We start from the raw sequence: 24,918 nt of genomic DNA on the forward strand, positions 1-24,918 counted from the left end.
AGAGAGAGAAAGAGAGAGAGCTTGATTACCATATCTGAAGATTGTGATTGGTGCACTACTGTGTGCCAGTCATCCTTTTGTCTCCAGCTAAAATATATACATTCAGACACACTGACAAAGAAGACGGAGACAGAGAGTGAATTAAAAGACACAATTCAGAGAGGGAAAGGGCAAAGGAAGAGGGGTTGGAGGGTGGAGGTGGGTGGAGGGTAAAATGAGAAAACACTCCTTAATTATATCACTGTGACATTTCAGTTGTGACCCGCAGGACACTGGGCTTTGTTCCCATTGTGTGTGTTTCTGTTGGTGGTTTCCTGAACACCTGTGGCTTTCACTAACCTGCCACCTTCTCTGTAATGATGTTGGTGGAGGAATAGATTTGTAGAGAGCAGAGAGTGGATCAAATTAATCTGTGAGACTGGATTAGAGCTGCAACAATTAGTTGATAAATGAACAGAACTTTGACGGCCGTAATATTTCTGAAAGCTCAACCATCAAAAGGAGTGACTGTTTATCACCGTCTCAGATTCCAGTCTCATATAAAGACTAGAAATAAAACCCCATTTTTTAACTTTAGTAATATTGCTAAAATCCAGCCATAATCCATGCATTTGTATCTTTGTAATTGTAATGTTGTTTTCTCTTGACTTCCTAGTGTTGCTACTAGAAGTCTCAAGCTTGTTCAGAAAGCTGCAGGTAGAATCGTGACCTCAAAAAAAGAATCTAGAGCTGATTTTAAGGTTCTTATTTGAACCTGTAAATCCTTGCATTGACTTGCACCATCTTGCGTATCTGAGCCACTAGTACCTTATAAATCGGCAGCTCTCACATCTGGTCTCTTGATCATTCCTTCAGTATCAAATAATCTGCTGACTTCACAGCATTTGCTGTCTTTGGAGTGGGCGTTCAATTCGGGTTAAAGAAGCACGTTTAGTTGAAATCTTTGAATTTAGTCCGAAAATCTACTATTCACTTTATTTCAGCCTAAATTAGATTCAGCCCGTCCTTCACCTTTTGAATATCCCTTTGACATTAATGTTTTATTTGTAAGTGAATTTTGTTGCGATTTTGACAGAGCCAGGAAGCTGTGCTTAGCTAACTGGTCACTCCATTATTCATTGTAGCAAAACTTTTGACCAAAAAATCTTTTCATTTCACAGGCATTGCTTCTATCAGCTGGTTTCAGAGGCAAATTCAATTAACATGATGCTTTGGCATAAAGTTCAGCTTTGGCCAAGTTGGACAAATTAATCAAAATGTTAACCAATTGTCTTGACAGTGCTGACCTTTTGAAGAAACAAAGACTGGGAGTTCAAAATGCAGGACGCTAACATAGCTGTGCATAGTTTGTAGTAAGTTGTTGGATGGGAGAGGAGGGTACACATATATTTCCTGAAATTAACTGTTTTAACTTTTTGTCAACTTAGCAACCAAAAGGGCAAATAGTGTTTGTGTTGTCTTTCAACTCTTTCTATCTACATCAAGCAGAAAATTTGATGTGGATGCATATTTATTTTGGCAGTATTCTTGAGGCTTCATACATAAAGGGGGAAATGTCTGAAAGCAGGAATGGAAACTTAATCGCTCTTCATTCATTTTATTCTTCCTTTGTAGCAAGCAAGCTCCTTACCTACACCCCCACTCCATGACAACCATCCACCAACGCCTCACCCCCGTCACCCTCCTTCCGCCCTGCTGCAACAAATGATCCCACTGCCCCACCATGTTCTAATCCAATTAGCTTTAGCCTTAATTATGCTAGTAATGAGTGATTACCATTGTCTGCGTTGGGGGCTGGATAGCACCATGATTAGTGACTAGGCTGGCCTCGGGTAGCCATTAGCTCCTCCACATACCTTTTGCAGACCTCTAGGGGAAAGAAGGGGGAGCAGAGGTCACTGTGTGCAGTAATTATATTCAGCAGATTAATCGTCACAAGGTTAAATGAGAGATGTAAGTGAGGGCTTGATGGGTGGTTCCAGGTTAAGTGTGCGAGCTGGCAGGTTGTGAATGTTTGACTGAGTTGAGGTGGAGTTAATGGATCTCAGGTCATTTTTCATCTTGCTTAATGAGGTAGCAAGTATCTGACTCGTGCAGAATGGGACATGACCATAATGACTTCAGTAAACTGTTATTCATGCTGACATACAATATGTTCTATGATTTACTGCTTTGGTGAAACATTGATTATCACGTATTTATGCTGCTGTGGTTCACCCGTGCCCTCGATTGTTTGTTCTTCTAACCAGCTGTTTCCAGAGACGGGGCCCAGACAGGGAGGAACCATGCTGACCATCACTGGTGAGAACCTGGGTCTGCAGTTTAAAGACATCCAGAGCGGAGTTCGCATCGGCAAGGTGGCATGCAACCCTCAGGAGGACCAATACGTCAGTGCTGAGCAGTACGTTGACACCATCTGTTTTTATACCTCTCCACACCCACCACTCAACGCCTTAGTGTTCTTGCAACTCTCTACTGCCCTGCTTGTCTTTGTCCAGCACAACACTTAGATCTCTGTTTCATAAAACTTTCAATGTTAGGATGCTGTTCTTCTCCTTCACACTAAACCCATTCCTCACAATGTGTTTATGCCAGTCTTAATACATGTGTTGTCCACGTAAATCTGACAGCAGTTTGCGTAGAACCTTTTTGTCCACTTCTAACCAGATTAACAGTTCAATCATTATTGAAATATCTCATGTAGTTCCCCTCATCAGCATTAATCTGCCATACATATAACTGGATTGAATGATTTCCGAGGCAGATGGTATAGGTCCTCTAAAAACTGTTTCACAGATGAAAGGTTGTCACGTGAGCGCTCCCTCTGATTAAGTTACGTGTACTACTTTCTGGGAAATTCTGAATCACAGCTAGCGTCAGGAATGTACTTTAACTCTCCTTTAATAACTGCAGTTGTATATTCCGGGAAAAGTATTATTCACAACAATAACAAAAGCACGAAGCTCTCTCTTTACTTCAGTCTGTTTGGATATGACTGAGCTCTCTGTTGTAACAGTAAACAGGTCGCCTCATTGCAATCAGAATTTTGCAATTTTCTTTATTTCCACATGTAAATAATATCATGTGACTCCATAATTAGATTTCCTGTATAATGAGAAAAACATTAAGCACAGAGAGTGTCACGCTGGCACTGACCTCTATTAAAGAAATACTGAAGCCCTCTGGGAAATTACAAGATAAGTCTCACTTCCTGTTTTATGTTGCATTTTTCTAGAAGCGGCGAGAAGATAAAATTTAGGACAAGGCAAAATTGGAGACGCTCGTCACAGTTGGAGGTGTCCTCAATATTCTATTTCTAACTATGTAGCTGTTGTTGTACACAAATGCTCCATTTGCTGAGTTTTGTAGCACAGTCGCATCAGCCTTAGTTTCCTCTCTGCCCTCTCACTAAGAAGGAAACAGATGAAATGTGACTTTGATGGTTTGACAGTCAGGACAACAGAATGCTGCACAACTCTCACCCGTGATGACAGGTGTCCCCAAAATGGGTTAAGAAATATGATGGTGATATGTCAGTTTTGATTTATAATTTATAATCTCATATATTGCTTTGTTCAGACAGAACATGTATTAGTGTGGTGTTAGAGTAACATTATGTAGTTCTGTCATAACTTTATATCTTAGTGATCACATTCAAAACCACCAAGGTGGTGACATTTAACCCTGTCAGGCCTGTAACACTACGTTGGCCCGTTGCCATAGCACCCGCAGGAGGATGAGGGTGTTGGCAGGGAGGCTAATTAAAAGTAATGTCAGCCATACGGTTCCATCAGTAGCCCGGTTGCACTCGTCATCCCCGTGACCCTATCAGAGCTGCAGCACAAGAGACAAGATGGCGTTACAGGACTGACAGCGCAGGTCAAAGGTCAGCTGCTGGGGAGAAGGAGGTGGGCTGACTGTTGGGCAAAATGTCAACACATTGTTCTCACCCTGGCTTTCTGTTTCATTCTGCCAGCACTTGTACTTCACATTCCCAGCTTCTGTGATGGATGTGGGTTTGGACCGCTAGAAAATGTGGCTTTTCTATATCAATAACCTTAATCATCAAATATTTACAAGGTAGATTTGACTTCACTTTGAGAAAAGTAAATCATTGCCAGTAGCGAGGAAAAAAACGAACGTAGTCTGCCTCGTTTTATTGCCTTATTAGTAGTTACTGTGTGGCAATTTGACATATGTTTAACTATTTAATATTCCACACTCCACCTCGGTTATTTGATTGAGTGAGGTATAATTTATAATGTTGTCATTTTTACAAATGTACTAACCACGTAATATCAGCTCAGTGTAGCCACCTGTCATCTGTGCAATAATGATGCAAGTGAAGCCACATTTCTAACCGAGAGCTGTCCAGCATTTTAATCACGGCCCCGGTCGTCGTCGCGGGAGACCTGGGAATAAATGAAAAGGGAAAGTAAAAACAATGGAAACACGAACCATCGGAATGTGAAATTCATTGTCACGGCATCGCTGCAGTTGCCATGGCCACCTGCAGGGAAGATGGAAGCCGCCGAGTTAATAACTCATCTCTGGGAGGGGAAGCTAAAGAGATGTGTAGGATATGAGCTTGTTCAATTAATCAGCCTCTCTCACTTTAACCCTCTCTCTCTCTCGCTCTTCCTCCTTCTTTCTCTTCCTCTGTCTCTCCTCTGCTCTCTCGCCCTTTCTCTCTGTCTGTCTCTGGCTAATTAACAGTCAAGTGTGTCTCCAGTGGGTGAAACATGAAGGAACTGTGTGTGTGTGTGTGTGTGTGTGTGTGTGTGTGTGTGTGTGTGTGTGTGTGTGTGTGTGTGTGTGTGTGTCTGTGTCTGTGTGTGTGTGTCTGTTCGTGTTCGTGTGTGTGTTCTCCCTGTGGGCTACACACCACTCCTCCCCTCGCTCAATCATTTCTCCAGTGGGTTTTCATTTGGCTGGCCAGCGCCTTGGGCCAAGTGCGTGGCTCGCAGTTCTTACAGTACGCACTGATGCAGACATACGCATGAACACACACAGAAAACTCTCTGATTTCTTAGCACAGCAGTTCTCTAATAGAACATTTAGTCTGTTTTTGTTATTTTTATGAATGAGACTGCACTAAGGAATAAGGAAACACTTCATTCACAACTGACGGGATGGTTTTCTAAATTGGAGCAGAAGAGTCGTGTTACTTTTTTTTTTATCCCGTTTCTTTTCTTTCCTGTGTACATTTTTGACATAGCACCAAACACAGAAAAGAAAAACATTCTTTTCTTGAGATAATGTTCATCATCGAGCTCACTTTTCCACCGCTGTTTTACATTTCTTCAGGATTGTGTGTCGGCTGAATGATGCAACAGGTTACAGAGTGCAGGAGGCTCAGGTGGAAGTGTGTGTCAGGGACTGCATTCACCCCGACTACAAAGCAGTCTCAACCAAGGCCTTCATCTTTGTGGTGAGCATCTCTAATTTATGATACAGCAATGTTTTTTGGATGACTTTATAATTGGATTTGACAACCGTGGTCCAGTCATTAATTCCTCCCTGACCTGGTTGTCCTCCGTCTGCGTCTTCCTTTAGTCTCCATATTTCACCCGTGTCAATTCGTCCACTGGGCCACTGTCTGGAGGAACGAGGATCACCATTGAAGGCAGTCACCTCAACGCAGGCAGCGCTGTGTCTGTGAAGATCGGACTTCACCCTTGCCGCTTCGAGAGGTGAGTGGATCCAAACTACAGTTTCTTCTTTTAGATCATTGTGTTCAAAGTTCAGAGTGTATCAGATCTTCGTATTTTTTTTAGATTAATGCTAAAATTGCGGGTATCACAGAATGTTTATACTGACCGTGTGCGATAATGACAATCAAAAATGTTTGAAATATTCCCTCTTAGCCCCAGAACCCCTGCTGTTTTTGAGGTATAGAGGCTGATTTTACAGGGAAATGGCAGCTTAAACTTCGATTGCGCTGTTGAGGAAGCAGGGACTGTGTTGATTACTGTTGCAAGATGTTGTAATCAAGTGTAGGCTATTTCACTACCAAAATAGTGAATTAAAAATGGAGCCTTTTTCAGTTTATTTCTGTCGCTGTAGCTGTGAAGATTTTCCTGCCTTGTGCTGTTTTATAGATAATTACAAGTCATAATGTGGCATGTGTTCTCCCTGTCTGTTACTATTTTCACCAGCCTGACATATTTTCCCACTCTACAAAAATTATAGTAACAAAAAGAAAATCCCCCTTTTTTTCCCCTCGTTGCTGCATTTGATTTGCGGCAGATGTGAAAAATGCAGCCAGTAAGAGGATGACCTGTAGTACTGTAATTCACAGCAATTGTGAGAATGACAGTGGAGCCTTTCCCGGGGAAGCTGATATCATTGTTCAGTTGTGCTGTGAATGACTTAAGTGCATGGCCCACATTTTGTCAGAGATATGACTATAATTTGAAAGGAATGATATGGAGTTTCTGGTAATTGGTAACTCACATTTTGCCTGTTTTGAACCCATGTCATTTTTCCACTCCTTTTTTTTTCCTTTTCTTTTTTTTTTTAAGAATAATCTGTCTCTGTTATCTTCCCTTGTCACTCACTCTGCGAGAGATTGCACCCGGATTTCAAGAAGAGGAGACATAGATCCTATTTGATATGACTCTAATTCCACCAACCAAGAACTCTATTGTTTCTTTGAGTCCCTTCCTGGCAAACTTACAGCAAACAGAGCTCTGGACTAAATCCACTCGTGTGATGTCTGGCAGATGGCAGAGAAAAGAAACATCACATTAAAGATTGTTTGTGCACGAAGAACAAGCACATATATACTGAGAGGAGTTTACTGGCAGAAGCTTCCTTGTTAAGGCGACTATTGGCCAAAAGAACGTATTTTGAAATACTTCTCTATAACATAAGTGTTTTTTTATTATAGTGGTTTTCTTCTCAGGCAACAAGTGACAGGTTAAACTAATGAGCTTGGACCCATCAACTTCTTTTATATCATATCAAAAGAAAAAGTCAAGGCCAATTTAAAGCTCTGTAGCACATCCCGAGAAAGGTGAACATAATAGTCTTGGCCTTTCATTCACTGAGCAGCAATAACCTTTATGGCCAAAGTAATGAACTGGTTGAGTCCATGTCTTTAATGTGTCTTTGTATTCAGTGGGGCCTCTGCTTTAATCAAAACCTATTTACCCCGAGTCACTCATCCTCTTATCTCTCCGTGCAACCCCTTTTCTTTCCTTTTCTTTTTTCTTTCTTTCTGTATCCCCTCTGAGCTTCTTTTGTGTGGCCACAACCTTGTCAAAAAATACGTACGCTGCACCACAGGCTCTCTCGCTGGCGATGGCGTTGTGAAAATGGTTACCATGGCAATGCAGCACTCGTGGAATGTGGAAAGCCTTTTTTTTTTTTTTTTTTTTTTTTTTTTTTTAATCCTTCATTTTTTTTCTGTCCGTCTTCATCCCCTCTTCAGTCTGCTCTTATTTTGAGGACACTGTTGAAATTGCCTCCTGGCCCACAGCAGGGATACGTTCAACAAAGACGCCCGATACAACTGTTTTGGCTCAATCGCCCCAAAGTCACTGCAAGCTGCCGATAGAGCCTCCGAAATAGACTTTCACTGTTTGATCTGCTGCATCTTCAGTCTTTCTGTGGATTTCACTTTCACAGCAGATAACGGGGGGAGGATTTGTGTGCAGATCAGCTGGCTCTTCTCATGTTAAAAATTTCGTACTGCGCCGCCTGCCATCACCGCGCACACACACCCGTTTACACACACTTGCGGTGCGCTGTAGGACGCCAGCAGATGATGAGTGACACAAAATACACACTTACAAAATGTCAATCTCCTGCCTGTGAACTGCATTTATATGCAAATTCACAGACCCCTACACAGTGCAAACGCACCTGCTCAACACAGTGATTCACTCATATGTAGGTATGCTCTCACACACACACACACACACACACACACACACACACACACACACACACACACACACACACACACACATGCTGTCTCACAGATAGCCGTCCCCACCGCTGTTAGGCCAGCAGTGTCTCCCCCTGACAGGGGGAGGAGATGGTGGAATGAGCCACTGGAGTGGAGCACAAAGTTTCTGGCAGCGGCACAAAGTTTCCCAGCAGGTCACAGCTGGCTGCCTGTCTGCTAGGGAGGGAGTTACATCACACAGAGAGAGGACCAGCCTGATCTGCCACTTCAGATCTGTTAGCCAGAGAAAGCGCAGGAGGGAAGGAGAGACAGACAGAGAGAGAAAAAGAGAGTGGGGGCTTTGAAGTACAGAAGTCTGTGATTTGGGCTGATGAAACGACGGCCGGACAGACTGAAAGATGTTGGCCTTGTGGACGGGCGACTGTCACCATTATGTGTGCCTTCTTTTTTTGTCGCATCTGATAAATCATTTATGAGTTATTCGGGATATGAAGTTGGATATGTATGCCTCTACGACAGCTGTGGCCGGAGGCTTTATGTTCTCAGGTCATCTGTCCGTCCGTCCGTTCGCTCGCCCCATTCTTGTTCTCACGACGTCTCAGAAACGCCTTGAGCAAATTCTTTTTAAAATTTGGTATAAATGTTCACTTGAACTCAAAGATGAACTGATTAGAATTTGATGAGCAAAGTTCACTGTGACCTCACAAAGTACGTTCGTTGCCAAAACGTCCTTAATAACATTCCAAAGTAATATGCTAATTATGACAGTATACAAAACAAAAAATTTTAATTGGATAAAATTATGAAGTGATAACAGCTTATATCCAAAAGGTCAAAGGTCAACTTTACTGTGACATAAATTAAAAATACACGTTTTCGACCATTATTCAATGCCATAAATCAGCTATCACAGACTTTAGCATGTAACAAGTTTTTCTCTTGTCTTGTCTTCTGCTGCTCTCCCAGACGGAGCAGTAAGGAGATAGTGTGCGTGACCCCAGCCGGCCAGGCCCCAGGCCCCACCCCCGTCATGGTGGACATCAACTCGGCCGAGCTGAGGAACCCAGAGGTCAAGTTCAACTACTCAGATGATCCCACCATCCTGAAGATCGAGCCCGACTGGAGTATCGCCAGGTACGGAAACAATCTGAGCCTTTCCCTCAGCTAGTCCAGGTGCAGCAAAGATTAACCTCATGTTTGAGCGTGGCTGTTTTTCTGTTGTTTAGAAGCATATAGCTATCTCAAAAATATTGCATAAATTATCCATTTCAACCCTAAAAGTGATGAACACTGAATAATTTAGACGAATTGTTAGAAAACTGGGCTATATTGTCAGGCATTACTTTGTTTTTCAGGCTTTGCTGCATCATATTCAGTAGCTAACTCCATCATATGGCTAACTCACTGTATAATACATCAGCATGTTATATGATTATTTCATTATGTCTTATTTATATCAATACAGTGTTTGATCTACAATTCTGCTTCATGTACTGTACATCTGCAGAACAGAAACAAATGCGTCAATACATTATTAATCCTTGGTGGTGTTTGTATCGTCAGTTAATGCCTTTTTTCAAGGAGCAAAGCCAACTAAACTGAAATATGAACTCTGCGTAAAGGGTGATAAATGTATTATTCTGCCAGCATTCTCCCTGTCTGTGTCTCGAAGAAAAAAAACATGTTTTCCTCTCCATTGTTACACTCGTCTTGCTGTTCAAAGGCGTATTATTTATTCTGTTTATCTTTATGTTTCCAAAGTAAATCTTTGAGCGCAGGAACAGCAGTAAAGGAGGCTCCTGAAGCAGTGCACTGCCAGCTGATGAGCTGCAGCAGACATGTATCTGTAAATATTATTTGACTTATTGCAATGAAACTGCATAGCCACAGGAAGATTTAATGTGCAAACACAAGTTTGTGTAGGAAAATAAATAAATAAAAGCTCAGTGCTTACAAATGCTAATGGTTCACTAGCATGACCTAGAAACTCTCCTACTCCTCAGCTCCGAAATGAAGGCGGCACACACACAAACACACTGTTCACTTGTTGTGTTTTTACTTCAAACTACTCTATCGTTCCAGGAACTTGTCGTACATTTTTTTCTGTACGTTTTTCTGTTGCATTTACTTAAAAATCTCCAATAAAAGTTGATATTGAAATACATAATATTAAAAAGTCAATACTGGAAAAAAAAACAGCAGATCGTCATTTACACACGATTTCAAAACTTCAAGTTGCATTTTATTGAAAGACAGTTCTCCTTTGGTTCAGATTTGTCGGTGTTAAGTTCTACACTTCATGCAGATGTTTCACTTTATAAGATTCTGTTTCGTTATTAAAGTAACTGTGATTTGTCTGCAGTGTATATTGGATATTTATGTCGAGGTTTCACCTCTTGAGACAGCCTAGGTTGAGTTTTTTTTCCATCAGACACATTGCCTACTCAGACAGTGTAACAATCCTCCACTGCATCAGCACAGGGGGTCGAGGTGAAAATGCGTTTAAAACTCTGCAGGGAGCCAAAATCTCTCATCATGCGAAAGAGGTGTGAGTGGATGAGAAGTCTCATTTGGAGGGGAATGAATGAAAGGTTGAGGGGAAAAGAGAATGAAAGCGTTGGCTCCAGCCTTCGGGGGAAATAACCTCCGCACTCTGCTTGCGTTTGGTGTTTCTCTCAGTTGCTCCCAGAGGAGGAGGCAACGCATGCTTCCCCAGGCCACTCGTGCTTTTTATTTACCAGGCTATTTTGTCACCACGTCCCCTTCGGTGACCCGGTTGCCGGGGCTATTTCAAACAGCGCCGAGCACCCTCTTGTCCAAGACACAAATTTGACACGACTGAGACTTGTTCTCCCGTCAGAAGGAGGTTCTCCGACGAACAACACAGACTCATGCAGTGCAGCGATAGCACCACACTACACCTTGTTTACACAGCATATTACAGTGTACACAGTATCAGGTAGTCTACACTGTGTGTGTGGAAAAGATTCTTATCCTCTCATATTTTGCAGCTTTTGAGCAACTGTGTTTACCCTACATTTCCAACAGCTCTGGATTCTCTTCTTCCATCAACAAATGTGTAACTGTATGTAAATTTGTCTAAATACCTTTTGTCTGTTCAGTTTTTACACCAGACTGTATTCAACATCTGTTAGCCTCCTTTAAGCCTCTGAAAAAGCCGAGCCCCGAGCCTCGTCTTGCCTCAGGCGGCTTCCTCCTCCTGCTCGCTCATCGGACCCATAGTCCCTCCCAGGGCCAATTTCACTTCTAGCCACGAAACTTCACTCAGTCCCCCCCACCCACACACACACACACACACCCCTCCACCAGCTCCATTTGGCCTCAGCAAAACCCAGAGGTGGCCTCTGTGTGTGTATCTGATTTCATCGTGGAAGGGATGTAATGTCTAGTTGGGTAGATTACGAGTCCTTGGCTTTAAACGGTGACACAGAATATCTTGTTTTTTGCCTTGTTTAAAACCTTACAGAATATCAGCCAGTGTATCATTTGTATAATATGTTTGGGTTTTTTTTGCCAGTGATGACTCACACTTACGCTGCGTTTTAAGCATCGCCTTACTGCACTCCAGTTTTAAGTTTTATGCTGACTTATTTAGCTGCTGTCAGAACACCTCACATCAGATAAAAGTTCAGCCTGGCAGGCCAGCAGAGGCTGTCGAGGAGACAGTGTGGGGGAATAGGCCTCTCACCCACATTGCCCATGTCTCTGCTGGTCGGCGTCACACAGACCAGAGTAGTTCACAGGTGGAAAGGCTACAGAACCCGTCGAATCGACGACACCGGCTCGGTTTCTGCGCCTATCTCCTGCTAAACTTTTTCCGCATTATCTCCCCTTTGCTTTCAGGATGTGGTGAGAGGAGGCTATGAGCTTCAGTAACGCTACATTCGCCTGTTATTCCCTCCTGCCCGCATACTGGTTTAAACAAGCTTTTAACATTCATGCAAGAGCTTTAGCATTTCTGTCATTACCTAAAAATAGGCTTCTATGAATAAGCAGGTGAAAGGGTACAACAGGAGTGAACATTAATGGTGAATTGTCAACTGGAGGGCCCTCTTGGCTCCCACAGAGAACAGATTTATTAACATTTATCGGCACTGATAGGCCTGCTGAATAGTGTATGATGCACTTGAATCGCACGAGAGAAAAGGCAGCAGGAGATACATGAATATGTGATACACAAATGCACATAGAACTGGTTTTGTTTTCCCAGTCACATTGTACAATTTTGTTTGTCTTAATTTTCTTTCTAACATGTTTTGTTATCTCTTTTTCTTAGTGGAGGAACCATGTTGACCATTACTGGAACCAATCTGGCCACCATCAAGGAGCCCAAAATGAGAGCCAAGTATGGAGCTGCCAAGTCCGAGAATGTGAGTGGTTGGACTCAGACACCCGCACACACTTTCTATTGACAAAACAAGAAAAGCAGTGACTTGACTTGGCAAGTGAGACGGACTGAGACCAATATAGACACCCAGGTGCCTCTGTCTCTCTGAATCTCCGTCTCCCGCCTGGCTTTCTCTCCCTTTCCATGGGAAAAAAAAAAAAAAAAGAATTTTCAGATGATACACACACTCGAGGGAAACAAACGCACACACCTGACCTGCCGGTCAACCAGCCAAGGGCCCATTTTCTGTTTGTTTTTGATGTTGAATTTCCTTTTAGCAGTTTAACCTTTGAAATGTCAACCAGCAATAAAGCAGCTCTGGCAAATCCCCCTCTCTTCACCTAGCACCACGGGGCTTAGCTAACCTTTCTCTGCTCCCACTCTTAGCTGAAAGTAAAAAATATCCCTTCTTTTTTTTCTTTGTCCCATCACTTTGCTGTCAATTTTTTTTATTTTCCTCGATTATTCTTCCTATTGATCCATACACATAGGTTTGTTCTATGTGTCTCTGATTTTACACACCCAGTATGTGACATATGGTACATAATGCATGGCTGTAACATGCTGTGAAACTATGCAGAGGTACCTGTGTTATCGTTAACAGCTACTGGCTGACCTCTCCAGTTCTCTCTGTGTGCCATTACAGTCTAATTTGTTGTACGGTGACTGATTTAAGTGTCGAACCCCACAGGGGATTTCCACATGATATCAACACTGATTACAACACTGATGTTATGAAGCCAGCCTCTTCCTCATTATGTCATTACGGTAACATTTAATCACTCACATCATATAACCCTGTTTCAGCCCCTATACGTACATGTTGTTGATTATTCTTGAGTTAAGGGGATTTTTTTTTTACGTCAGAAATTCAAAATGTGCCTTTCTTAATTTCTTTCCAACACTGCAAACAGTTTAAACAAGGTAGAGGGGTTGTTGAATAGGAAATTAAATCTCCTCTTCAAACTTAACTGTTGTATTTCTCCTCTTTTCTTTTTCTTTCTCTCCATCTCCTCCTCCAGAACTGCACAGTTCTCAACAACACCGTGATGGTATGTCTGGCGCCCTCTGTGGCCGGATCTGACAAAGGCTTCTCTGAGGTGGGCAGCAGTCCTGACGAGATTGGCTTTGTCATGGACGACGTGCGCTCCGTGCTGGTGGTAAACGAGACTTTCAGCTACCACCCGGACCCTGTGTTTGAACCTCTGAGCCCCACAGGCTTGCTGGAGCTGAAGCCCAGCTCACCACTCATACTCAAGGTAAATTGCCTCACGCTCCTAGCACTGATCTGTTTTGGCCTTGTCTCTACTTGGTTTTGCTTTACATCCATCACGTTCTTTCTCTTTTTATTCTTCTCTTGATGTTTCCTTTTTTTTTGTTCCCACTTCCAATCCTATTTCTTCTCTACATCCAGTCTTACTCTTTTCTTCTTGGTCCTCTTTGCTGTCTTGTTTTATCCTTCTTTCTCCCTTATTGCATCACCTTTCTCATTTTGTTTTTGCCGTCTGTCCTCTTCTCTCTCAAGTAGTTCACAGGATGGGTGGGGGAAAATGTGTTTATGGACTGAGCTAGTGTCGGTTTAGCATCAAAGCTTTTTTTTTCCTTAAAGGTGAAGGACAAATGTCTCCACACACCCGAACTCCTCGACAAAGGAAGGTTGAGTGTCAGCACCTAGTTGACACACAAGAAGAGCATTAATAGCAGATAGCAGTATGCCAGCAATGTTGAGTATTGTCAACAATGTTAAAAGCTGAATCTTACAAATAGTCATTTTAGAAAATGTCCCAGTCAGCATCCAAAACAAGTGATAAGAGACTGACAGGCGTTTGTTCCAAACATTTCTGTATAGACACTTTCCGCCAACACGGCTTTTTTTCAGATGTGCCTCAACCTTGAAAGATGTTGTTTCTCCACCTGCTGTCTCAAATAGGGATTGGAGACCTTTAAGAAAAAGAGAACAAAGTTGTTTTTAAAACGCCCCCTTTAAAATCAGGTGCAAAGTAATGTTTATAAAGTGGGCCCATGCGTTGCTATGCCACCTGCTCCGATTTTTATCTGATACCTTCTGAAGAGAGACTTCACAGCCGTGTTTACTCTAAGCCATAGAGGCAGCACGCATTTGAATCCACAGCGCATTTGCCCCACCCACCCACGCTGTCTTTTGTCATCTCACCTCTCCCCTTGAACTTCAAAGCATTTCAGGAGCACAAGAGGAAATGATCCCGCAATTTCATGGAAACTAAAGCCTTTTTTCTCTCGGCCAATCAGGGTGGAGTTTTCGAAATGAAGACTCCCGACTCCCTCCCCTGTAACTTCAAATATAATTCCATAATGAAAACTCTGATTGCACCACAGTGCTCCTGGTAAAGAATTGTGGGAATAAGCAGCGCAGAAACAGCATCCTATTAAATAATTGCAAAGAAATTAAACATCCATCAAAATTTTACAGTAATTATTTCCTTCCACTCTGCAAAGCATCGTGAGAAAGGCGGAGGAGGAGTCGGTGAAGGTGGCACAGAAGGCAAGAGAGCAGAGTTCTGTAGAATTTATTTACTGAGCTGAACACACTTATGCAACCAACACATTTTTTGAGTCCTTGGACTGCATTTTTTTTACCTGTGCCAGCCCTTAGCTGGACCAATGAAATAACACTATAAGTGTTAGTATTTTTTATTAAAAGAAAACAAGATGGCTCCTACTGAAATCATAATCCATATTTTTGGTTGTAGACACTTTAACTCGTGATTTGGTTCATTTCTGTGAGAGGTATTGTCTGGGAGCATCAAGCAGAGGTGCTGTTGCTATGCTTACCTGCATCTTAAAGTACCTTGCACACTGATTTAGAGCAGTGGATGAACTGTTGACGGACACCTTCCAGCCAATCACAGACAAGTATTTTTTCCCCATGGCACAAACCACGGTTAAAAGTGAATCCCTTTGGATTTGTACTCTATGATTTATTCTATTTGTGTCAACCAACTCAGACCTGACTGTACGTAAGTGATTGAGGTACGTGTGTGTCTGCTTCCAGGGCCGTAACCTAATTCCTGCAGCCCCAGGAAATGCTAAACTGAACTACACGGTGCTGATCGGGGAGACGCCCTGCGTGCTCACGCTGTCTGAGAGCCAGCTGCTGTGTGAGTGGCCCAACCTGACCGGAGAACACAAAGTCACTGTGAGTACAACTTTAATTCTTGTCTGCATTACTATGAGCTCAATGTTTTTCCTCATTGTGTCATGTGTCTGTCTCCCATACCTTAACCTCATTTGTCACACATTAAGAGGAGCCTTGTGACATGCAGGTTTCAGGGTTTGAATGCAGTCATGCAAAACCTGAAAATGGCATAATCTCTCTCTAAATTACATTTGAATGTGTTAAAAACCTGTTATTTCATCATCCCTCTTGATTTTTTTTTTTCATATCGCTGCAGGAGCGTCTGGCTTTCACATTTCTTTCAGCCTATTTTCTTCTATAGCTCCTGTTCTCGGTGCTGTTTCCGCTGTACTATTAATCCCCCTTCTTTAATGTCAATCCACTTCCTGGCTTTTCATTCATTTATCTCTTTCTTTTCTTCCCCATCCATCAGACCTAAATCTCTTCAATTACTCCAGATTTCTTTCACCCCATTCATATAGCTGCGAGCACATGAACACACACATCCCGTCTCTTATACCACTGGCAGTGCTCGTGACTGTATTTATGTCTTAGAGGCTTTTGATCAGTCTGGTTTGGCTGAGCATCCTACTCGGGATTTGAACAGTATTGATATTCAATGGAAACCAAAAAATGGCAAGTGGGCGTGAGAGGTCTGTGTCTATTTTTACCCTCATCCATTTGGTATTTCATAGATGTAAGCCAGTTAAAGATGAAATAAAAGAGGGGGAAAAGCAGAGGGGTGGGGGAAATCTATCACAATGTTTTTTTATTCACATGTTCTGCAAGCAAGAGCTGTTTGGATGTGATATGGTTGGAAGTAGGGTGTGTGTTTATTTATTTTATTTTTTTTTTGGGGGGGGGGGGGGTCCCAGGGGCAAATATGTTGCCTCCCCCAACTCCAATAAAGAGTTTTGGGGAGTTTTGGCCTGCGCTTGGCTCAACTCAGCTCAGCCTGGTTTGCCAACATAAATGCAATGTGGGATTTAGCCTTGAAACCTTGCATAATACTTTTACTATTATAGCAGATTCGTTTTCTCGGTGGCCAGGTGTAGTCCCAACATAGGTTATCGTCATGAGATGTGTGCATGAGTCTTACACTTGTGTCAAGTACATAGCTAATATTTGGGTAACAGCAGCTAAATTGTTTTCTTCTTGATGTAAAGGGATATGATTTACAGTTTCTGCTTGGAACTCTTTCACATACGGCTGCAAACAACCCTTTTTGTTCTGTGTATACGTTTCTTTTTTTTCTTTTTTTTTCTTCATCCTCTTTTTCCCCGTTTCTTTGTCCACAAGGTGCGCGTTGGAGGCTTTGAATACTCACCGGGGACGCTGCAGATCTACTCAGACAGCCTGCTCACCCTGCCCGCCATCATCGGTATCGGAGGAGGAGGCGGCCTGCTCCTGCTGGTCATCATCGTGGTGTTGATCGCTTATAAGAGGAAGTCGCGGGACGCTGACCGCACCCTCAAACGGCTGCAACTGCAGATGGACAACCTGGAGTCCAGGGTGGCCTTGGAGTGCAAGGAAGGTAAGTCTGGAAAAAGTCTGTCCGTAAGGTGTGTGACTTGTTGATCAAACCTCCAAAAGCTGCGTTCATAACACTGCTGTTCTCCTACTTTCTCTTCATCTCTCTCCCTACTTCCTTCTCTTCATTTTTTCCCCCAAATAACTTTCTGTAAATCTCTCCCTCGCTGGAGCTTACCTCAAAAGCTGCACAACTCTCATTCAGTAGTCCTCTCCACGTCTCGCTCGCCTCTCTCTCCCACTGTCTTTCTCCCCCTCCCTCTCGCTGCCAGCTATCCCCCTGCTGTTAGGTGGCAGCGGTGTGTGTGCATGTGTGCGTGGGTGTTGGTGTGTTTCCAGAGGAGTACTTTGATCTGAGCCAGCCACCAGATGTTGGCTCTCCACCCCATGAGAGAGCTGCCTGGCTGGCCTCACTACCATCCACACTGAGAGAGAGAGGGCGAGATGGAGGTTAGATAGAGATGGGTGAGAGGTGGGAAAGTGAGGGATTGTAAGGAGGGAGTGGTTTGGCAGCAGCTGAAGCAGGGAGGGAGATGAAGAGAAACTTACACACCAGAACATTAGCATATATTAATTTGGCAGGAGACAGCGTGGATCCAGTGAGAGACTACGGATGCTGTTACTAGTTTGTCTGGCAGGAAGAGAGAGAGAAGCAGATGGTGAGAAATAGAAGGAGAATACTGATGACCACCATCATCACAATGCATTTGTATTAGAGATCACTTCACTTGTTGCTTTATGAAGGAAAATATAGATTTTGGATCAGAATTAATGAGGGTTCCAGCAATGTAGGGGCGTATTTTAATAAAGTTGTGGCATATATAATGTAATGGTTTTTTTTACCTTTTAGCCTTGCTCCAGCCGTCCGACTCGCTGTCCACATTTCCAGTTTGTTCTACAAATCACTTCGGTCTAGTGGTCCTGTTATTATTGTTGTTATTGACAGCTGTTTGCCTACAGATGGAAAAACAATCAACCAATCAGAGCTTTGACTGCGTTGTCTTACTGCACAACTTGCAATCTGATAAATGGCCACAGAAAGGGTGACAAACACGGGTACGATTGACACGTCAGCCTTATAGATTATTGTAAGACAGAAAAAACAACTCATGCAATCTAATATTTGTGAAGTTAATAAGGTACTCCAACAATTTGTCAAATCTATTTATAGGAGCTGGAAAATATTACCATATATGTAAAGAAAAGTTGCGCACAGCCTTTTGTAGCAACAGACAGAGCCTGAAGTCTAATTTCAAAGAAAGCGTAGTTCAGTGCTGTAGCAGCTCGAGGCTACATTACTCAATATGAGCACAACACACACAATGTCTGACCAAACTGTGGACGAATAAGTTGAGGCTAATGTGAGAGACTGGGTTGGACAAGGAAGAGACATGCATCGTATAAAGAAAACCACATCTGCTGCATCCATTGCGAGTCAGACAATGTTAAAAGAATCCAAAGTTGTCTTTTAACTGCCTCCAGCAACCACTACTGCTTGTTTCTGTCAACTAAAATGTGACTGACAGGATGGATCCTTCTAAAATACTTATTTGAAATGGTTGTTTCAGCCAAGTCATAAAACTATGGTGGTCTGCACACTAAGATTGTAATGCAGATTAGCTGAGATATCCTCTGATAAACTGATCAGCATATGTGTCTCCATGAGTCAGTCAAAGGATGATTCTGTGATTACCCCTTCACACTTTCCCCTGTCATGTCCTGCTCTTCTAGAACTACCTGCAATCACTCACACATAAACTCCCACCGCGGGTCAAACTGTGATTGGCTGGGGCGTGTGGCAGTGAGTCCACGTCCCTTGACCCTGTCTGTGCCCTGCTGTCACTGCTGTCTGGGAGACGACTTGAGGATGGATTTGGAAAGGGGGGCAGAGTGAAGGAGATAAATATGGCAAACAACTTGCAGGAGTGTACCCGTAGAAGAAGAGATGGATTTGAAGATTATGAGAGGAGAAGTATTGGAGAATAAATATAAAATGGAGAGAGAGGAGATAGTTGGACATGATGCTAGACTGAGATGGAGGAAGATAATTCTGGATGAATATTTGTTTGCAGAGAGAGATTGGAAGACAAATAAGACAACAAGATGAAGTGAAAAGAGAGGAAGTAATTAGAATATGGCAGATAAATAAGGGACGGATGGTTGGAGGAAAGTTTCAAGGAAGCCAAGAGGCAAACAGAAAAGTTGTAGACAAGCAAGACTTTAAAGACAAAGGAAAAGAAATGGAGCAAGGTAAGGTAAAACCAGATGAGACAGAGATGTTGGGACAAATGAAAGAAAGATGGAGGGGTGTAGCAGAGGAGAGGGGAGAGAGGTGACCTCCAAGATGTCACTTTGAAAGGAGGAGAGATAGAGAAAAAGGGGAGATAGGAAGAGAGGGACAGGGTGACACAAGCCATCTGTTAGTCTGGGCTTGGGTTCGTTATTTGTTTGGGTTGTGTATCCATGTGTCGGTGTATTTTGGATGACACTTTAGGGCACACACACACACACACAGTTGTGCTAATGGAACCACATAGCCGTAAATTTTCTCCTAAAGGGAGTTTTCTATTTATATGTTAGATTTGAGGCAGTCCACCAGAAGCATTAGCTGTATGCATTATTGTATGGGATGTGTGTGTGAGAACGGATTTGATCCCATTTTTCTCCTCTAGATAGGACTCGTGAAGCCACTGGAGTATACAGAATGGGGTCAGAACACACAATCTCCAGGAAGGGAAAATGTGTAAAAACATTGACACGCGCATTCACATAAATCATCGGGGCACAGGGTTATGTGTTCAGCTGTGGGGCAAGACAGGAAACGTGTGTGTGTGTGTGCGTGCGTGCATGCGTGGCTGCAGGAGGACAAGCATGCGTGAGGTGGCAGCATGTAATGTGTGTGTATGTACTCACAGGCTCCTGTAGTGAGATTGCATCCTGAACTCCCCTCCAGCCACGGAGCAGCAGAACATTTTCCTCCGTCCTCCCTCGCTTTCTTCCCTCCATCTTTCTCTGCAGTCTTAGCACATCGCACGATGTTGCTTTTCACTGCCGCTCCTCTGGATTCCTCCGTCCTCTCCTTGCTCTCACCTGTGTTGCTTTTTGTTATTCACATTGACAGAAGAAGGAATAGTCGAAGCCAAGACAAAGACTGGCACTAGAGTTGTTTACAACTTATAAGTTTGAGTATTTTGCACACTCTGTGACCATAACTGTTCTGTTCTTCTCTTTTATGAGTTCTTGTTTGAAGTCTTAGTAATCACTACATAAGAACACAGCTTGAAAAGATTTACGATAATAATAACCACCTTTAAAGTCAGATTTTCTGCCTTTTCCACCTTAATAAATGCTCTTTTGCTTGTTAATGACATACATTAGTGTTACAACATACTTTCTTTATACACACCAATCAGAAGGGAAATCCTTCTGCTGCAGATGAAGAGATGTGTTTACTCTTAAAGAGGCAGTGGTTTGGTTCTGATATGTAAGAAACTAAAGAAAATATGGCAGGTTTAAGTCATTAAGTGTCTTTGAATGAGTTCTGTGTGCTGTCAGTTCTGACAAAATGCTAAATGCCACACAGAAGCCCACTTATTATCCAGTGTGAAAATCAAGTCAACAATCCTTTAGATATGAAGCATTCCTGTGATATTCAAACCTCTACGTGTTTTTATCTGAAGACATTTTTAAACATTTCCTTTTTCTTTTCACAGCCTTTGCAGAATTGCAGACCGACATCCACGAACTCACTCAGGAGCTGGATGGAGCAGGAATCCCCTTCCTGGACTACCGCACCTACGCCATGAGGGTCCTCTTCCCCGGGATTGAAGACCATCCTGTGCTCAAGGAGATGGAGGTACGGGTCAGTAGAGAGCGCTCCGCACGCATGCACACACACAAATACACTGGATGAATGAATGAAAGCTGTTGTGTGTGTTTCAGATGTGTGATTAGAAGTCGCCTGTTTGAGTAAAATAATTGAATTAAGGACTCCGGACTGGTGAATTATGGGAAGAAAAAAAGAACCAAGTTTACAAACCGTGCATTTTTCTTTTCCAAGTTTCCACAGCTTTTACGTTTTTTAGTTTTTTTTTCCATCTCTATGAGAGTTTGATTAGTATAGAGTTTAGATGTGCAACCAAGAGGAAGGACAACTCAAGAACAATTAATAAAATGTAAATATGAAGTTTAAAATATGGATTTGATGGAAGAGAGGAATCTTCATATCAGAGGTTAATTATCTGAATCCAGGAGTTGAGGTAGAAGAGGGCTCGAGCCCAAACTAGTAATAAAATAAAACATGGGTGTATTCGTTAGTTTGATGTGATACAGTGAAGGGGTAGTCCTTTTTTGGAAAGTGAGCAGCGTCTGAGCTCCACTAAGACTTGGTACCAGTGATAGATTGCCTCTACAGGACTGAGCCTGTTTGAGGCTCCTGAAAAAAAAGCAACGCTCACACGTTCAATAAAACACTCTCCCCCTCCACCACTGCTCGTTTCTCAAGAGGGAACACTCTATTACTCACATGAGCCCAAGCTGGGTGGACGCTGTAATGCAGCATCCCCATGTACTTCCATCATCTCTCTGTATACATTAGAGTCTCGCTCATGCATCACATGGAAAATGCACAGATTTGCTCCACCGACATACATGTAAGGGTTGCGACTGCAGGGACGGGCCTTTGAGGCGTTCACTATCTGCTCTCGCTATCAGCTGTATTCCAAAGGGATACTGTAGCGCGACATTGGATTTTCATTTGTATGGCCCAGGCAATCACAAGCCACAGTAGTGCGCTCGCAGGTAGATCAATTTCTTATTACAGCATGAAGCTCACATTCTCACCTCAAACCACACGTTTCCCCCCGTCAGTGCGGGAGGTCTGCCCGCTGCTCTGAGAGAGGAAGAGGAAGGGAAGAGAGTGAGGGATGAAAGAGTGTAGGGAGGGAGAGTGAAGAAAGAGTGTAGGGAGAGAGAGTGAAGAGAGAGGAAGAGGAAAGAGTGTTGGCAGAGAGAGTGAAAAGAGAGGAAGGAGTGTAGGGACAGAGAGTTAAGAGAGAGGAAGAGGAAAGAGTGTAGGGAGAGAGAGTGAAGAGAGAGGACGAGGAAGGAGTGTAGGGAGAGAGAGTGAGCGCTGGGACAACAGTAGGTAGAGAGGCAAGTGTGTGAAGCTTGAACACCTTGTTTTATGGATGTATACAGAAGCTGGAATGACTGAATGAATGAATATATTGCAGATATTTCTATGTGTGTGTGTGTGTGTGTGTGTGTGTGTGTGTGTGTGTGTGTCAATGTGTTTGTCAATGTAGCCTTCTTCTAATATAACCCATTTTCAAACATACTCATTAATTCATTTCACAACTATAACTCACAACCAATTCTTTTCTCCACATCCTCCTCTTCATCCTGCTCTTAATCTTTTCATCTCCCCTCCTCTCTTTTACTCCCCCTTTTTTTAATCCTCTACCTTCCCTTTCTGTCTCGCACTCCATTCCTCCTTTTCTGCATCTTTGTTTTTGTTCCCTCACCCAATTGTTTGCTTCCTTTACACTTACATCATCTCCTTTCTCCATCCACGGCTTCTTTTCCTTCCTTTGTCCCACACTCCCTCCTCCTCCTCCCTCTCCTCTCCCCTCCTCCTCCCTCTCCTCTCCCCTCATCACCTCCACCCCCTCACCTCCAGGTCCCAGCCAACGTGGAGAAGGCGCTGACATTGTTCGGCCAGCTGCTGACCAAAAAGCACTTCCTGCTCACCTTCATCCGCACACTGGAGGCCCAGCGCTCCTTCTCCATGCGAGACCGGGGCAACGTGGCGTCCCTCATCATGACGGCACTGCAGGGGGAGATGGAGTACGCAACAGGCGTCCTCAAACAGCTTCTGTCCGACCTCATCGACAAAAACCTGGAGAGCAAGAACCACCCGAAGCTCTTACTCAGAAGGTACAGGAGAGGAGTTCAAACATGTCACATATGCACCGATGGTTTCCCCCAGTGGGGGGTTCAAGTTGGAGGTTATGTACCTCTGTGTTTGTGTGTGCATTTCGGCCATTATTTATCATCCTCATGACTCTGTTAGGACGTCCTTGAGAAGAGCCACCTTACTAATAAATGGGCGCTTTCACCATTTAGCCTTCAAACAGCAAAAAACAATAACAAGAAAGTTTTGTTCATTCTTTTTTTTGCCCTTTTGTAGTGTTAATGCGCATTCAAACTCAAAGTTTGAATTCAAAGTTAGACTCAGAGCAGAAAAGGATAGAAAATAGATGATGAATTTGTGACAATGTCAAGCGATTTATTTTCCCATCTCACAGCTGAAGTTACGAGGGAGGCAGCCAGGGGACAGTGACTGTAGCTTTTAGTGGCGTCTGTGACGTTACCTCCTCTCTATCTCTCAACCCTGTCCCTGTCAGAGAGGATTACACCCCTGAGCACACATACACTCCCAATGGAGCTGCAGTCAGACGGCCGCTCTCTCCTCTCTCACACACACGGCGAGAAAGGTGTGGGGTTTGGGGGGTGGGGGGGTGGATACGAGGGATGAGAGAGGAGGATTTACAGGAGCAGGTGTGGAGAAGAGAGGGAGAAGGGTGTGGTAGGGAAAAGAGAAAGATGAGCAACAGAGGACACGAGAAAATGAGAGGTGAAAGAGGAAAAGGCAGAGAGAGAAAGGTGGAGGGAGGGAAATAGTGATTGACAGAAAGAGAGGGCGAAACGTCCGGAGGGAGACTTGAGCTGGAGGGAAATTGATGGAGGGAGAAACATATGGGGGGAGATGGAGAAGAGGAGGAAAGAACAGGAAGGCTGTTGGAAGGTAGAACGGTGCAATATGGTGAGAGAGCAGATAGGCAGAGGGAGAAAAGGAGAAAGGAAATGAGCTCGTGCAGGCAGCCGGGCATGAAAAGATACACATATTTAAGGAAAGACACAATTAGAGAAATGGCCTGTCTCAAAATAAATTGGAATTAGACATTAAATGATAAAAAAGTTACATTCTTTTTTTCTCTTCTCTTATTCCTCAGAGAGATATTTAATTAAAAATCTAATCAAATAAATGACTCTCAGCCAGTGTGCCTGTGTGAAGCCTTTTCCAATCCCCTCTTGGGGTGTACGGTCACAACACATCGTCCCTGCTAACTACACTAGCCTCGGGAGCTGGCGTTAATAAACTCGGCAATTGTTACACACAGTTCACCCTGTTTAGGTCTTTTTACTCAATAGATAGACTTCATAAATTTGTATTTTTAGACGTACACACAGTAAAAGACTAAATAGTCCTCTCCCATGTGGATTTCTACCCCCTATGGTGAAATTATGTTCTCGCATCGGGTGCATTTGGTTTTATTTTACATTATGAGCTCAGACTTGGTGTGTGTGGCCGGGACAGCAGCATCATCACCACCTCCTCCTGTAACACAAGTTTAAAAGTGTAATGATGGGTTCAAGTAGGGGTTCCTCCCTGAATGAGTTGCTACGAGTTTCCCACCATCGAGTCGAGACTTGTCCCGTCCACGTGCACCCGCCTCCTTCGCCCTGCAGTCCCTGTTGCCTCATCTTTTATCCGGTTTATGTGGCTGACAGCCATGAAAAAAAGGAAAATACTGCTCCACATTCATCAAACTAGACTCAACACTCGAGCAGGGAGGTTTGTGGAAGCGTAGGAGTTCACGTCTTGTTCGTGTTACAGGCCAGGTTCACTACTACACTGGGCTAGTTTTCTGTTTCTGCCTCACTACTATGCAAATAAGGAAACAAGAAAATATCATCTTATGCCATCATTTCTCAGCAGAATGTACCTTTGTTCACCTTTTTAATGACTAAAAGACTCAAATTTGTGAGAATGTGGCCCAGTTAGACAGCGCAGTGACATTGGTGCATACCTCATTCATATAAAACAAAGAATGGATCATTGAAGAG

General features: G+C 43.3%; 1 protein-coding gene across 3 annotated transcripts in view; it reads left to right on the forward strand.

The window, feature by feature from the left end:
• The window catches only part of plxna1b (plexin A1b), a 191,658-nt gene that overhangs the window by 151,384 nt on the left and 15,356 nt on the right, over positions 1–24,918 (forward strand). For 2 of the 3 annotated variants that reach the window (XM_069158126.1, XM_069158134.1), the window contains exons 13-22: positions 2,250–2,401; positions 5,308–5,431; positions 5,557–5,693; positions 8,882–9,049; positions 12,213–12,306; positions 13,346–13,582; positions 15,355–15,498; positions 16,777–17,011; positions 20,721–20,869; positions 22,688–22,944. In XM_069158126.1, coding sequence (XP_069014227.1) covers positions 2,250–2,401; positions 5,308–5,431; positions 5,557–5,693; positions 8,882–9,049; positions 12,213–12,306; positions 13,346–13,582; positions 15,355–15,498; positions 16,777–17,011; positions 20,721–20,869; positions 22,688–22,944 — 1,697 coding nt within the window. The remainder of the gene's footprint in view (positions 1–2,249; positions 2,402–5,307; positions 5,432–5,556; positions 5,694–8,881; positions 9,050–12,212; positions 12,307–13,345; positions 13,583–15,354; positions 15,499–16,776; positions 17,012–20,720; positions 20,870–22,687; positions 22,945–24,918) is intronic. The other variant, XM_069158145.1, reaches the window with a different exon arrangement.

This window comes from Embiotoca jacksoni, unplaced genomic scaffold (assembly GCF_022577435.1).
Source record: "Embiotoca jacksoni isolate LCO1_2020_lvr unplaced genomic scaffold, fEmbJac1.0.p SCAF_1, whole genome shotgun sequence".
NCBI lineage: Eukaryota > Metazoa > Chordata > Actinopteri > Embiotocidae > Embiotoca > Embiotoca jacksoni.